This window comes from Panthera onca, chromosome D3, assembly GCF_046562875.1.
Source record: "Panthera onca isolate mPanOnc1 chromosome D3, mPanOnc1 haplotype 2, whole genome shotgun sequence".
Taxonomy (NCBI): Eukaryota; Metazoa; Chordata; class Mammalia; order Carnivora; family Felidae; genus Panthera; species Panthera onca.
Genome location: NC_138350.1, coordinates 4,939,997 through 4,954,934, shown reverse-complemented (window position 1 = coordinate 4,954,934; position 14,938 = coordinate 4,939,997). Strand labels below are relative to the sequence as shown.

The window sequence follows — 14,938 nt, the reverse complement described above, 5'->3', positions numbered from 1 at the left end:
CCTTTGACTCAACTTTTTCACATCAGCTATCACATTTTTTTGTAAGCCCAGTGAGGGGCTTCAACTTATGACCGTAAGATCAAGACCTGAGCTGAGATCAAGAGTCAGATGCGTAGGGGCACCAGGGTGGCTCAGTTGGTTGAGCGTCCGATTTCGGCTCAGGTCATGATCTCACGGTTCGTGAGTTCGAGCCCCGCGTCGGGCTCACTGCTGTCAGCACAAAGCCCGCTTCAGATTCTCTGTCCCCCTCTCTCTACCCCTCCCCGGCTTGCGCTCTCCCTCCTACCCCACCACCCAAAAAAGAGTCAGGTGCTTAACTGACTCAGCCACCCAGGTGCCTCTCAGCTATCATATTTTTAATTTTTAAGACCTCTTATTCTGTGATTATCCCTTTTCCAAAGCCTTCTGTTCTTGTTTCGTGGGTGCCATATTGCCTCACATCTCTGAGACTGATAATTGGGATTAAAAACAAATTCTTTCAATTGTCTTAATCTCCTCTGAGGTCATTGTTTCTGATTTATCTGGGCCTATTCCCTGCTGGAGGTTTTCTCAAATATCTGGCTGTTAGTTTAATTTTTTTTTTATTATTATTTATATTTTTTTAAGATTTTATTTTTTCTTAAAATTTTTTTAATGTTTATATATTTTTGAGCGTGAGAGAGAGTGAGAGTGAGAGACAGAGCACATATGGGGGAGGGGCAGAGAGAGAGGGAGACACAGAATGTGAAGCAAGCTCCAGGCTCTGAGCTGTCAGCACGGAGCCCGACGCAGGACTCGAACCCACGAACCGCGAGATCATGACCTGAGCTGATGTCAGATGCCATCCAGGCGCCCCTGAAGATTTTATTTTTTTAAGTAATCTCTACACCCAAGGCAGGGCTCAAGCTCCCGACCCCGAGATCAAGAGTCACACGCTCTTCTAACGGAGGCAGCCAGGCACCCCTTGTTTAATTTTTAAATTGAAGTTACTAGGTTGTAAATTCAGCAACATCTTAAATCACTAGATCATTCTGACCAAGCTTAACACTGTTAAAATTGTCTATAATGTTTAGTTACATTCTGATGGAAGAGAATGGAAGTCTAGACGGATTAGGATGGGGTGGGGGGGTGGAGGGACGAATCGGATGTCACTGTACTGATGTCTGGAGAGAAGAGCCATCTGACTCACTTGAACGTTACTGTCTGTAATCATTTCCCCCGAACTGGTGGCTGACTGACCGTTGTTATCCTACCAGGGGAGATTAAGTTGGAAATGCCAAGCATCAGTGTGGACAGAGAGGTGTCTGACCTGGCAGCTGACCCGGAAGCCGTTGAAACCTTAGAGCAGTGTGTGATAAACTGGCTGAATCTGATATCCGCAGCTGTGGAGGGCCAGCTGAAGAAGACCCCTCAGGTAACTCAGGCCGCCCTTTTGAAGATTCCCCGACCGTTCACGTGGCCACCGGAGGAAGAGCCAGGAGTCTGGGGATGTGTCTGACCCGGCCTCTTTTCTTACTCTTTTGTCGCCTCCTTGAAAGTTCAAAGCAAAAAAATAAATTAAAAAAACAAACAAAAAAGGGCCGCCCGGGTGGCTCAGTCGGTTGACCGTCCGACTTCGGCTCAGGTCACGATCTCACGGTTTGTGAGTTCGAGGCCCGCGTCGGACTCTGTGCTGACAGCTCAGAGCCTGGAGCCCGATTTGGATTCTGTGTCTCCCTCTCTCTCTGCCCCTCCCTCACTCATGCTCTGTCTCTGTCTCAGAAATAAAGAAACATTAAAAAAAATTTAATAAAAAGTTCAAAGCAAACATCCCCACACCCTCGTTCCTGGGCTTTCTGCTGTTAGCGTGCAGCCACATCACCCCGTGGGCTGACAGAGGTCATACTGTGTGTCAGGATGCTCGGCCTGCCCAAAACAGGACACCTAACTCAGCCGGCCTAGACAGGAGAGAATTTGTTGGCTCCCATAACTAGAAAGTCCCGAGGCAGGGGCAGGCTTCAGGTACGGTTTGATCAGGACTCCGGCTGTGTTTCTGTGTGAACCTCTCACCTCAGTTCCATCCTCCTCTCTCTGGAGGCTTCCTCCTCCGGCTGGTTTCCTTCGTGGCGTGGTACATTGCCCCATCAGTTCTCCAGAGAAAGAGGGCGGCTTGGCTTTCTTAGCCAGAGTCCTGACATTCACTCTGACTGGACCGTCTGAGGTCAAGTGCCGGGCTCGGTTCCCATTTGGAGCAGTTGGGAAGAGAGGGAGGGGTTCTGTAGAAACCACCACAGGTGTGCCGTGTGACGGTTTGTGTGTTCGTGTCGCCTTGCAGGGTAACGGTCCTCTGGCCGAGATTGAATTCTGGCGGGAAAGAAATGCAACCCTAAGTGCACTCCATGAGCAAACAAAGCTTCCAATAGTCAGGAAGGTCTTGGATGTGATCAAGGAATCGGATTCTATGCTTGTGGCCAACCTGCAGCCAGTCTTAACTGAATTATTCAAGCTCCACATGGAGGCCTCAGACAACGTGCGGTTTCTGTCCACTGTGGAACGTCATTTCAGGGTAGGCCGGGCGTGCTGCGCTTTGGAAAGTCGGGTCTGTGAGTTAGCTCTCACGCGGATTTAGTTTCCTTGTTTGTTTATTTAAAAAATTTTTTTAAAATTTACGTTTATTTATTTTTGAGAAATAGAGTGAGACAAAGCGTGAGCAGGGGAGGGTCAGAGAGAGAAGGAGACACAGAGTCTGAAGCAGGCTCCGGGCTCTGAGCAGGCGTCAGCACAGAGCCCGACGCGGGGCTCGAACCCACGAACTGTGAGATCACGGCCTGGGCCGAAGTTGGACGCTCAACCGACTGAGCCACCACTGGTTTCCACTGAGGCACCACTGGTTTCCTTGTTTAATTCAGCACTTAAAAAATTGTGGTCACAAACCTATAACATTCATTATTTTAAGCACTTGCAAGTATATAGCTCAGTGGCATTAAGTACATACACGAGGGGCGCCTGCATGGCTCAGTCAGTTAAGCGTCCGACTTCGGCTCAAATCATGATCTCGCGGTTTGTGAGTTCGAGCTCCGTGTCGGGCTCTGTGCTGACAGCTCAGAGCCTAGAGCCTGCTTCAGATTCTGTGTCTCCCTGTCTCTGCCCTTCCCTGCTCACATGCTCTGTCTCTCAAAAATAAATAAACATTAAAAAAAAAAAAAACATACACGGTGCTGGGTGCCCATCCTCATTATCCATAAGCAAGCCATTTTCATCATCCCCGACGTAAACTTGGACCCCTGGAGCACCGATTCCCTCCTCCCTGCCCCTCTGGTAACCTCTATCCCACTTTCTGTCTATGAATTTGCCCGTTCTTGGTATTTTATACACGTGGCATCGTACATCTTTTGTTTTGTCTCACCACGACTTTGGTTTACATTCCCTAGTGACGACTGATGAGGTTGAACACCTTTCACTCTGCTTCTTAGGCCGGTCGCGTATCTTTGGTGAAACATCTGTTGTAATCTTTTCCCCATTTTTAATTTGCCTCATTGTTGATTTATGAGTTAAACATTTTTGAATACAAGTTCCTTATCAGATACATGCTTAGCAATATTCCAATCTGTGTGCGTTTTCACTTTCTTTTTTTTTTTTTTAAATTTTTTTTAATGCTTTATTTATTTTTGAGACAGAGAGAGAGACAGAGCATGAGCAGGGGAGGGGCAGAGAGAGAGGGAGGCACAGAATCGGAAGCAGGCTCCAGGCTCTGAGCTGTTAGCACAGAGCCCGATGTGGGGCTCGAACTCACAAACTGTGAGATCATGACCTGGCCGAAGTCGGAGGCTCAACCAACTGAGCCACCCAGGCGCCCCGCATTTTCACTTTTTTAATGACAGTTGTGTTCTTTGTCTTCCCATTTTGTGGGTCAGGAGTTTGGGGAAAGCTTAGCTGGGCGGTTCCTCTTGGCTCATGTATAACAGCTGGGGTGGCTGGGCTGCGGGACCCCTTCCACGTGGCTTCTTTGCCCACACATCTGGCGTCTGGGTGCTCCTGGGCCTCGTTTTCTCCACGTGGTATCTCAGTCCCTAGTATTTCTCTACGTGGTTTGGATGTCCCAAAGCCTGGTGGCTTCAGGGTAATAGGGTGGCCACGCTTGCTTTTTAAAAAAATTTTTAAAGAGTTTATTTATTTTTGAGAGAGCGAGAGAGAGATCGAGGGAGAGAGGGAGAGGGAGAGAATCAGCAGGGGAGGGGCAGAGAGAGGGGGGACAGAGGCTCCGTGCTGGCAGCAGAGAGCCTGATGCAGGGCTCGAACTCAGGAACCGTGAGATCATGAACTGAGCCGAAGTCAGATGCTTAACCGACTGAGCCACCCAGGCGCCCCTAATGCTTCTTTATTTTGAGAGAGAGAGAGAGACAGAGACAGAGAGGGAGGGAGGGAGGGAGGGAGGGAGAGAGAGAATCCCAAGCAGGCTCCATGCTCGGTGTGGAGCCTGACTCGGAGCTCAGTCTCACAACTGCGAGATCGTGACTTGAACTGAAGTAAGTGTTCTGATGCTCAAATGACTGAGCCACCCGGTCCCCAGGATGGTCATACTGTTTACATGGTGGCTGGCTTCCAAGAGACCAGAAGCAACATTACGGCTGCCATATTCTACTGACTAAAGAAGTAACAGCCTGTGCAGACTCGAGGGGTGGAGATGACTCGGTCTCTTAATGGCGAGGGGGACACAGTCAAGATGTTGTGGCTGCGTTTGGAAAATACAATCTGCCACACGGAATATGCACTGGGTGTGTATGTGTGTACTCAATAGCTATACATATATATATTCTCTTTCTCTATATTTACTTTTCTCGCTCTCTACATATCTATTTATGTATATACACACTCCTACTTTATACACTGCTTCAAATGGCTTTATTTACTTTAATTGTAAATCTTATCTGTCTTTCCACGTCAGTGTGCACAGACCTATTTCAGACTCCTTTTGGTGGCGAAACGCTTTCTCCCGCACTAAGTACACTTTTTGAATTAGGAAGAGTGAAACTTCCCGCGCACGCGCTGCCTTATCAAACTTCTCGGACCCCAAGGCTAAGGTTGCTTGCTCTCTCCGATTAGAACATCACGCACGGATCTAGCTTTCACGTCGTCCTGGAGACCATCCCTTCCATGATGAGTGCCCTGAGGATGGTGTGGATCATCTCCCGACACTACAATAAGGATGAAAGGATGATCCCGCTCATGGAGCGGATCGCCTGGGAAATCGCCGAAAGAGTCTGCAGAGTGGTCAACCTGCGGACTTTGTTCAAGTGAGAAGTAGCAATGCTATGTTTTTCCGAAGATCTTAAACAGCTTTTTTTTTTAAGTTTATTTATTTTGAAAGAGAAAGAGAATGTGAGTGGGGGAGGGGGGAGGCGGGGGGAGGAGAGAGAGAGAGAGAACGAGAATCCTAAACAGGCTCTATGCCGTAAGCACAGAGCCCGACTCGGGGCTTGAACTCATGAACCTTGAGATCATGACCTGAGCTGAAATCGAGAGTCGGATGCTTAACCTACTGAGCCACCCGGGCGCCCCTTAAACAGCTTTATTGAAACATGATGCACACACCATACGATTCACCAGAATGTACAAGCCAACGGCTCTTCGTGTATTTGGAGTTGTGTATCTGTGGCCATAATCGATTGTGGAATATTTTCTCTAATCCAAAAAGAAACCCCAAACCCTTTAGCTGTCACCTCCGGCCTCCCCAGCCCACCTAGCCTTGGGCAACCACAGATCTACTTTCTGTCTCTCTTGACTTGCCTTTTCTGAACGTTCCTACGAATGGAGTCCTACACATGGTGGCTTTTACGACAGACTCCTTCTGCTCAGCACCATGGTTTTTTTCTTTTTCTTTTTTTAAATATGAAATTTATTGTCAAATTGGTTTCCATACAACACCCAGTGCTCATCCCAACAGGTGCCCTCCTCGATGCCCATCACCCACTTTCCCCTCCCTCCCACCCCCCATAAACCCTCAGCTTATTCTCGGTTTTTAAGAGTCTCTTCTGGTTTGGCTCTCTCCTTCTCTTTTTTTTCCCCTTCCCCATCCTCATGGTCTTCTGTTAAGTTTCTCAGGATCCACGTAAGACTGAAAACATATGGGATCTGTCTTTCTCTGTATGGCTTATTTCACTTAGCATCACACTCTCCAGTTCCATCCACGTTGCTACAAAGGGCCAGATTTCATTCTTTCTCATTGCCACGTAGTACTCCATTGTGTATATAAACCACAATTTCTTTATCCATTCGTCAGTTGATGGACATTTAGGCTCTTTCCATCATTTGGCCATTGTTGAAAGTGCTGCTATAAACGTTGGGGTACAAGTGCCCGTCTGCGTCAGCACTCCTGTGTCCCTTGGGTATCAGCACCATGGTTTCAAGGTTCACCCGTGTGGGAGCCGGTGTCAGGGCCTCATTCCCCTTTAGGGCCAACTAACAGCCCGTCGTGTGGACACGTAGGTTGTTTTATTTTAATCAGGATTGTCTTCCTTAGTTATGCTGGGAGACACCAAGTCCCAGGGCCCCTAAGGCCGGAGGGCCTCTGGGATCAACGTAGAAGGAGGTGCAGATGTTCGCTTTCCTAAAAAACAAAAAAACCCCCAAGATAAAACAAAAAACAAAAAAACAACTCTGCAGGTGAAAGAGGCACAACGATCTTGGCTTTGTCATTTCCCTGTGGTGCTGCAGCCTTCACTGTTGACTTGTGGCCCGGCCCGAGGCTCCCGGTCCCCTTCCGGCTGGAACAGAGAGCTCCCCAGGGGAGCCGCAGCTCTGCCGGTTGTTGCCCCCGGGGGTGGCCTATGGATCTGCAAGGGGGTCGCACCCTCGTAGGCGGGTGCGGGGGGCTGTGGGATGGGGAGGCCCTGCTCCTCGGGGACGGCGCTCCCCCCGGAGACCTGCTCCCCTTGGGCTGTGGGCTCGGACCCGCCACCGAGGCTCAGCCTTCCTCCCCCCTCGCTGCATCTCTTTGCTTCACAGAGAAAATCGAGCCAGCGCCCAGCACAAAACCTCGGAGGCCAGGAACGCCCTGCACACGTGGCAAAAGGCCTATTTCGACACCAGGGCCAAGATCGAGGCTTCGGGGAGAGAAGCTCGGTGGGAGTTTGATCGAAAGCGGCTGTTCGAGAGAACGGGTTACATGGCTGCCATCTGCCAGGATCTCTGCGACGTCCTGCAGGTGGGGAGGCTGCAGCGGGTGTTCTCCGATGGCCGGAAAGGTGGCTGGGGTTCGGACGTGGCCGGGCGGAAAGCGGTTTGGCTTTTTGACGGCACGCTGTCCGTGTCCAGCGGAAACCAGGAGACGGACGGGGGCTGGCGGGGGAGGGAGGGAAACCCTCGAGAGACCACGCGGAATGTACCGGAAGGTACCACAGCGGGCCAGACCGCTGGCACTTCTCCTTGTCTCCTGTGACCCACCTCCCTCACCCCGCTCTCAGCTGTCCTTTGACCTCCGGCCACGCCTGCCTCGTAGCTTTTGCAGAATCCTCCCCCTCCTGTCTTTCCGTTAAATGTCGGAATTCCTCAAAGTCTGGTCCAAGACCTATTCTCTCCTGACGCCACGTCATCCTGCCCGTTGCTTCGGCTGCTACCCATCCTTCGGGGACTCCTTGTTTATCTGGTCCCTCTGTCTTTTGAATAAACGGTCGAAGGGTCTAGTGGCTGGTTGGATGAATTATCCACTGTTCTTTGTCTCACGAAGGTCCATCCGTCCGTTCGTTCTTAGTATTTATGGAGCGCTCACTTGTGCCAGGCTCCCGTGCTTGCTACCAGGGCCGGCTGCGTCACCTGCCGTGCCCAGTGCAACAGATGTGGGACCCCTTGTTCAAAAAGTAGGAAAAAATGCTATTAAAAGCATCAAAATATAAAGCTTTTCCCTTTCTTCTGACATCTCTTACTTCGGCAGGCTTTATTTTTTGTTTGCCCGCGACTGTGGCAAAGTAAAGAAGGTGAAGGAAATTGAACATTTAAATTATTCCATGATTTGGGGCACCTGGGTGGCTCTTTTTTTTTTTTAATGTTTTATTTTTGAGAGAGAGAGAGAGAGAGAGAGAGTGCAAGCAGGAGAGGGGCAGAAAGAGAGAGGGAGACAGAGAATCCTAAGTGGGCTCCACACTGACAGCGGAGAGCCCTATGTAGGGCTCGAACCCATGAGCTGAGATCGTGACCTGAGCGGAAGTTGGACGTTTAACCGACTGAGCCACCCAGGCGCCCCAAGCATCTGACTCTTAATTTCAGCTCAGGTCCCGATCTCACGTTTGCGAGTTTAAGCCCCTGTGTGCTTGGGCCCTGCACTGACAGGGTGGAGCCTGCTTGGGATTCTCTCCCTCTCTCTGCCCCTCCCCTGCTAGCACTTTCTTTCTCTCTCTCTCTCTCTCTCTCTCTCTCTCTCTCTCTCTCTCTCTCTCAAATTAATATTTAAATTATTCCATGAGTTTTACCATTCATATTTACATTGCGCGGTGTTCGCTTAAAGGGCAGATACAAGGCCATTTGACTTGCATGTGGAATCACTGAAAAGACGTGATTTGTACTTTGTCACTCGAATGTGCAGACGTACGTCGTTGCCAGAACGGTGCGACAGCGCGGCACGCAGCTGACTTGGTTGGTTTTCTCCCACTTCTTTGAATTTTTTTAATTCAGAAATTGTTTTAAGTTTTTAAAATTTGAATCCCGGTTACTTAACATACAGTGCGATGTCCGTTTCAGGCGTGCGATATAGAGACTCAATACTTCCATACCACACCCTGCGCTCATCGCAACAAATGCCCTCCTTCGTCCCCGGCACCTGGTTCACTCACCTCCCCACACCCTCCCCTCTGGTAGCCATTGGCGTGTTCTCTGGAGCTAAGAGTCTGTTTCTTGCTTTTCCTTTTTTCTTTCCCCCCATGATCCTTTGTTTTGTTTTGTTTCTTAAATTCTGTGTATGCGTGAAATCATATGGCGTTTGTCTTTCTCCGACTGACTTCACTAAGTAGAATTCTCTCCAGTTCCATCCGTATCCTCGCAAATGGCAAGATTTCGTTCTTTTGATGGCTGGATGATATCCCATTGCGTATATAAAATATCACCTCTTCTTTATCCATTCATCAGTCCGAGGACATCTGGGCTCTTTGCATAATTGGGCTACCGTTGATAGCGCTGCCATAAACATTGTCCCCTTTTGAATCGGTATTTTTTTTCTTATCCTTTGGATAAATACCTAGTAGTACAATTGCTGGGTTGTAGGATAGTTCTACTTTAACTTTTTGAGGAACCTCCATACTGTTTTCCAGTGCGGCTGCACCAGTTTGCCCTCCCAGCAGAAGTGCTGAGGGTTCTCTTTTCTCTACATCCTCGCCAACACCTGTTGTTTCTTGTGTTGCTAATTTTAGCCACTCTGACAGGTGTGAGGTGGTATCTCATTCTGGTTTTGATTTGTATTTTCCCGATGATGAGTGATGTGGAGCATTTTTTCACGTGTCTGTCAGTCATCTGGATGTCTTCTTTGGAGAAGTGTCTGTTCATGTCTTCTGCCCATTTCTTCACTGGATTGTTTGTTTTTTTGGGTGTTGAGTTTGAGAAGTTATTCATAGATTTTGGATAGTAACCCTTTATCAGAGACGTCATTTGCAAATATCTTTTCCCATTCTGTCGGTTGCCTTTTAGTTTTGTCGATTGTTTCCTTCATGGTGCAGAAGCTTTTTAGCTTGAGGAGATCCCAATAGTTCATTTTTGCTTTTGTTTCCCTTGCCTCTGAAGACGCGTCTAGTAAGAACTTGCTACGGCCAAGGTCAAAGAGATGTTCTCCTCTAGGATTTTGATGGTTTCCTGTCTCACACTGAGGTCTTTCATCCATTTTGAATTTATTTTTGTGGATGGTGTAAGAAAGCGGTCCAGTTCTTCCGTCTGTTGCTGTCCAGTTTTCCTAACACCATTTGTTGAAGAGCCTTTTTTCCATTGGATAGTCATTCCTGCTTTGTTGAAAATTAGTTCACCCTATAGTTGTGGGTCCATTTCTGGGTTCTCTATTCTGTTCCATTGATCTATGTGTCTGTTTTTGTGCCAGTACCATACCGTCCTGATGATTACAGCTTTGTAATACAGCTAGAAGTCCGGAATTGTAAGGCCTCCAGCTTCGCTTCTCTTTTTCAACGTTACTTTGGCTATTTGAGGTCTTTTCTGGTTTCGTATAAATTTTAGAATTCCAAGTTCCAGTTCTGTGAAAAATGCTGGTGTTATCTTGACAGGTGTTATTTATACAGCATTGAATGTATACATTGCTTTGGGTAGTATAGACATTTTAACAATATTGTTCTTCCAATCCACGAGCATGGAATGTTTTTCCATTTCTTTGCGTCTTCAGTTTCTTTTATAAGTATTCTATAGTTTTCAGAGTACAGATCTTTTACTTCTTTGGTTAGGTTTATCCCTAGGTATGTTATGGTTTTTGGTGTGATGGTAGTGGGACCGATTCTTTGATTTCTCTTTTCTGCTACTTCATTACTGGTGTATAGAAACGTAACAGGAGCACCTGGGTGACTCAGTCAGTTGGTTGAACATCCGACTTCGGCTCAGGTCACGATCTCGTGGTTCGTGAGTTCAAGCCCCACATTGGGCTTGCTGTCATCAACCTGTCTGTGCAAAGCCCACTTCAGATCCTCTGTCCCCCTCTCCCTGCCCCTTCCCTGCTTGTGCTCTCCCCAAAATAAATATTAAAAAAAAGAAGAATTGCAACGAACTTCCGTATGTTGATTTTGTACCCTGTGACTTTGCTAAATTCTCGTATCAATGAATCTAGAAAATTCTCTGGTGGAGTCTTTTGGGTTTTCTATGTGGAGTATCATGTCCTCTGTGAAGAGTGAAAGTTTGACTTTTTTTCTTGTTGATTTGGATGCCTTTGATTTCTTTTTGTTGTCTGATTGCTGAGGCTAGGACTTCCAGTGCTATGTTGAACAACAGTGGTGCGAGCGGTCATTTCTGTCATGTTCCTGACTTTAGGGAGAAAGCTCTCCGTTTTTCCCCATTGAGGATGATATTAGCTGTGGGTCTCTCTGATGTTGAGGTATGTTCCCTCTATCCCTACTTTTTAGAGGGTTTTTATCAAGAATTGATGCTGTATTTTGTCAAATGCTTTCTCTGCCTCTATTGAGAATTTCATATGGTTCGTATCCTTTCTTCTATTAACGTGGTGTATCGCATTGTTTGATTTGTGGATATTGAATCAACTCTGTAGCCCAGGAATAAATCCCACGTGATCATGGAAAATAATTCTTTTAATGTACTGTTGGATTCAATTTTCTAGTATCTTACTGAGAATTTTTGCATCCATGTTCATCAAGCATATTGGCCTGTGGTTCTTTTTTTCAGTGGAGTCTTTGTCTGGTTTTGGAATCAAGGTAATGCTGGCCTCATAGAATGAGTTTGAAAGTTTTCCTTCAATTTCTGTTTTTTGGAACAGTTTCAGAAGAATAGGTAGTCATTCTTCTTTCTTTATTTTTTAAAGTTTATTTATTTTGAGAGAGAGAGTGCAAGTGTGAGTGGTGGAGGAGGAGAGAGAGAAGGAGAGAAACAATCCCAAGCAGGCTCTGCATGCAGAGCCCCATGTGGGGCTTGAACTCATGAACCTTGAGATCATGACCTGAGCTGAAATCAAGAGTCAGACACTTAACTGACTGAGCCACCCAGTTCTTCTTTAAATGTTTGGTAGAATTTCCCTTGAAAGCCATCTGTCTCTGGACTCTTGTTTATTGGGAGATTTTTGACTACTGATTCAATTTCTCTTTCTTTCTCTATTTCTTTTTCTTTCTTTTGAGAGACGAAGGATCCCATGGGGGGTAGAGGGAGGGAGGGAGAGACAGAAGTGGGGCTCAACTGGGGCTTGTGATTTTTACCCAAAGCAGGGCTGGGGCTCACCCGATGCAGGACATGAGCTCACCTGAAACAGGGCATGAGCTCACCCGATATAGGGCTTGAACTCACCTACTGTGAGATCATGACCTGAGTCGAAGTCAGATGCTTAACTACTGAGCCACCCAGGTGCCCCCTGATTCAATTTCTTTGCTGGTTATGGGTCTGTTCAAATTTTCCATTTCTTCCTGTTTCAATTTTGGTAGTTTGTATGCTTTTAGGAACTTATCCCTTTCTTCCAGATTTCCCAGTTTGTTGGCATGTAATTACTCATAATAATCTGTCGTATAATTGTCTGTATTTCTGTGGTGTCAGTTGTGATCTCTCCTCTTTCATTTATGATTTTATTTTATTTTTTGGTCTTTTCTCTTTTTGAGAAGTCTGGCTAGGAGTTTATCAATTTTGTTAATTCTTTCAAAGAACCAGCTCCTAGTTTTGTTGGTCTGTTTTACTTTTTTTTTTTTTTAATTTATGTGTTGTTGTTGTTGTTTTTTTGCTCTAATCTTTATTTCCTTTCTTCTGCTGGTTTTAGACTTTATTTGCTCTTCTTTTTCCAGCTCCTTTAGGTATTGGGTTGTGTACTTGAGACTTTTCTTGCTTCTTGAGTAAGGCCTGTATTGCTATATACTTCCCTCTTATGACTGCCTTTGTTGCATCCCAAAGGTTTTGGACTGTAATGTTTTCATTTTCATTTTTTTCATTTGCTTACATGTATTTTTAAATTTCTTCTTTAATTTCCTGGTTGACACATTCATTCTTTAGTAGGATTTTCTTTAACCTTCATGTATTTGTGGTCTTTCCAATTTTTTTTCTTGTGGTTGACTTCAAGTTTCATAGTGTTGTGGTCTGAAAATAAGCATGGTATTGTTGCATCCACACAACTCCTGAAACAGAATGCTATGGGCACCAGTGACAGTCACAACAAAGTTTATTACAATGAGAGGCAAGGCCGACCGATCCGGACCAACACTCTTGATAAGAGTGTGGCCCCGAACAGCCGGGGTACAGAGTGTTTATGGCCGACCACATCGTTTTATCATCACCTGGGAACAGAACAGAGAAACAGTTCCCAGATGAGTTAGAAACAGTTTCTGGATGAAGTGATTATTTTAGACTTTTTGCCGCTAAGTTGCAACCAGTGGATCTCCTTGACCTTGCCTCTGATGCTCTTCTCTTTGAGCTTTTGTTTCCTTCATTGGTGAAGCCTGATTTATAAGAGTATGAAGCATAATTTACAAGAGTAAAGCAAGGCTGTCATCTCTTGACCTTCAGTGTCAGAACAAAGCTGTTATTTTTCAAGCTACACGTTAGCCTTACACTACGATTTAACCCTTACAGTGTGATCTCAATCTTTTTGTATTTGTCGAGGGCTGATTTGTGACCCAGTATGTAATCTGTTCTGGAGAATGTTCCACGTGCACTCGAAAAGAATGTGTATTCTGCTTTACGATGAAATGTTTCGAATGTATCCATTCAGTCCATCTGGTCCAGTGTGTCATTTAAAGCCATTGTTTTCATTTACAATTGTTAGGTCTTCTTGGTAGATAGACCTCTTTATTATGATATAGTGCCCTTCTTCACCTCTTGTTACAGTCTTTGGTTTAAAATCTAGTTTGTCTGATATAAGTATGGCTATTCCGACTTTCTTTTGATGTCATTAGGATCGTAGATGGTTCTCCACCCCCCTCACTTTCAGTCTGGGTGTCTTTGGGTCTCATATCGATGGGTCTTTTAACCCATTCTGAAACCCTCGATCTTCTATGTCACTTATTCTCTCCTCTGCTTCTTCAATCCTGTTGTGACTCTATCCAGTCAGTTTTGCTTCTCAGTTACAGCATTTTCTTTTTCCAGTCTGACTAGTTTTTAGGTCTTTGATCTCCGTAGCAAGGGTTTCTCTGGAGTCTTCTGTGCTTTTTCTCAAGGCCAGCTAGTATTCTTCTGACTGGTGTTCTAAATTCTTGTTCAGATATATTGCTTATATCTGTGGTGAGCAAATCCCTGGCTGTGGTTTCTTCTTGATCTTCCTTTGGGGGGGAATTCTCTGCCTTGTCATTTTGTTTAGGTTTTTGTCTTTTGCGCGTTGTGAGAGCTTGTTATGTTTCTTGCTCTTGAGAATACTGCTGTATTGAGGGGGTCGTACCTGGACCAGGGGGTCCAGGCCTGGTGCTTCGGGAAGGGTTTCTGGCGATGGGGCACTGTGCTGCTGTGCTTTGGTTGCTCTTTCCCCCAGGTCAGTCCTCTGCAGAGCTCCTCCTTGCTTGCAGTGAGGAGTGTTTGGACTTTTAACTACGTGCGCTTTGATTTGTTTGTTAAAGGAAGCTCGATCCAAAAAAAGAGAAAAGGAAAAGGAACCAAAGCCCCAAACAGACAAACAACTATAAGCCTGATTCCACGAGAGAAAAAAAAGAGAGAAGGAACGAGACTGATTCAAAAAATGAGACAAGGGGGGCACCTGGGTGGCTCAGTTGGTTGAATGTTCAACTCTTGATGTCAGCTCAGGTCATGATCCCAGGGTTGTGGGATCGAGCCCTGCGTCAGGCTCTGTGGTGAGTGTGGAGCCTGCTTGGGATTCTCTCCTTCTCTCTCTGCCCCTCCCCTACTCACATGTGCACTCTCTCTCTCAAATAATAAATAAAATTCAAAAAAGAAATTAAAAAAACCCCAAAAAGCCCCACAAAAAGTGAGAGAAGGAAATGAAAATACAAACGAACAAAAAAACTCTAAGTCTGATTCCAAAGGAAAACAACAACAAAAAAGTCTGGTCCTATTTCCAGCTTCAGAACTGAAGCTGACGCTTTGGAGCCTTCTATGATCAGTGGGTGGGGTGCGTGTGGGGGTGCCTGTGCTCCTCCTCTGGGGGAGAGGCCCCCTGCACCGGCTGGCGCCCGGTTGGAGGGCTCTGCAGGGCGCAGGGGGCGCGGTCTGATGCAAGCGGCTCGAGCCTCCGCTGGGGGCGCTGTGTTGCTTGCTGAAGTCTCGGGTGCTGGTGGTCAGGGAAGGTGGCGTCACCCCGCTCTCCCGTCCCCAGGGAGGGGAGCTCAGACCTCCCAGGCGAGCCTACGGTCTC

The 14,938-nt window shown here is 46.5% G+C and overlaps 1 protein-coding gene across 1 annotated transcript in view; it reads left to right on the top strand.

The window, feature by feature from the left end:
- DNAH10 (dynein axonemal heavy chain 10) overlaps positions 1 to 14,938 on the top strand; it is a 150,885-nt gene that overhangs the window by 18,624 nt on the left and 117,323 nt on the right. The window contains exons 7-10 of the mRNA XM_060612080.3: positions 1,236 to 1,393; positions 2,294 to 2,524; positions 5,062 to 5,252; positions 6,964 to 7,162. Coding sequence (XP_060468063.3) covers positions 1,236 to 1,393; positions 2,294 to 2,524; positions 5,062 to 5,252; positions 6,964 to 7,162 — 779 coding nt within the window. The remainder of the gene's footprint in view (positions 1 to 1,235; positions 1,394 to 2,293; positions 2,525 to 5,061; positions 5,253 to 6,963; positions 7,163 to 14,938) is intronic.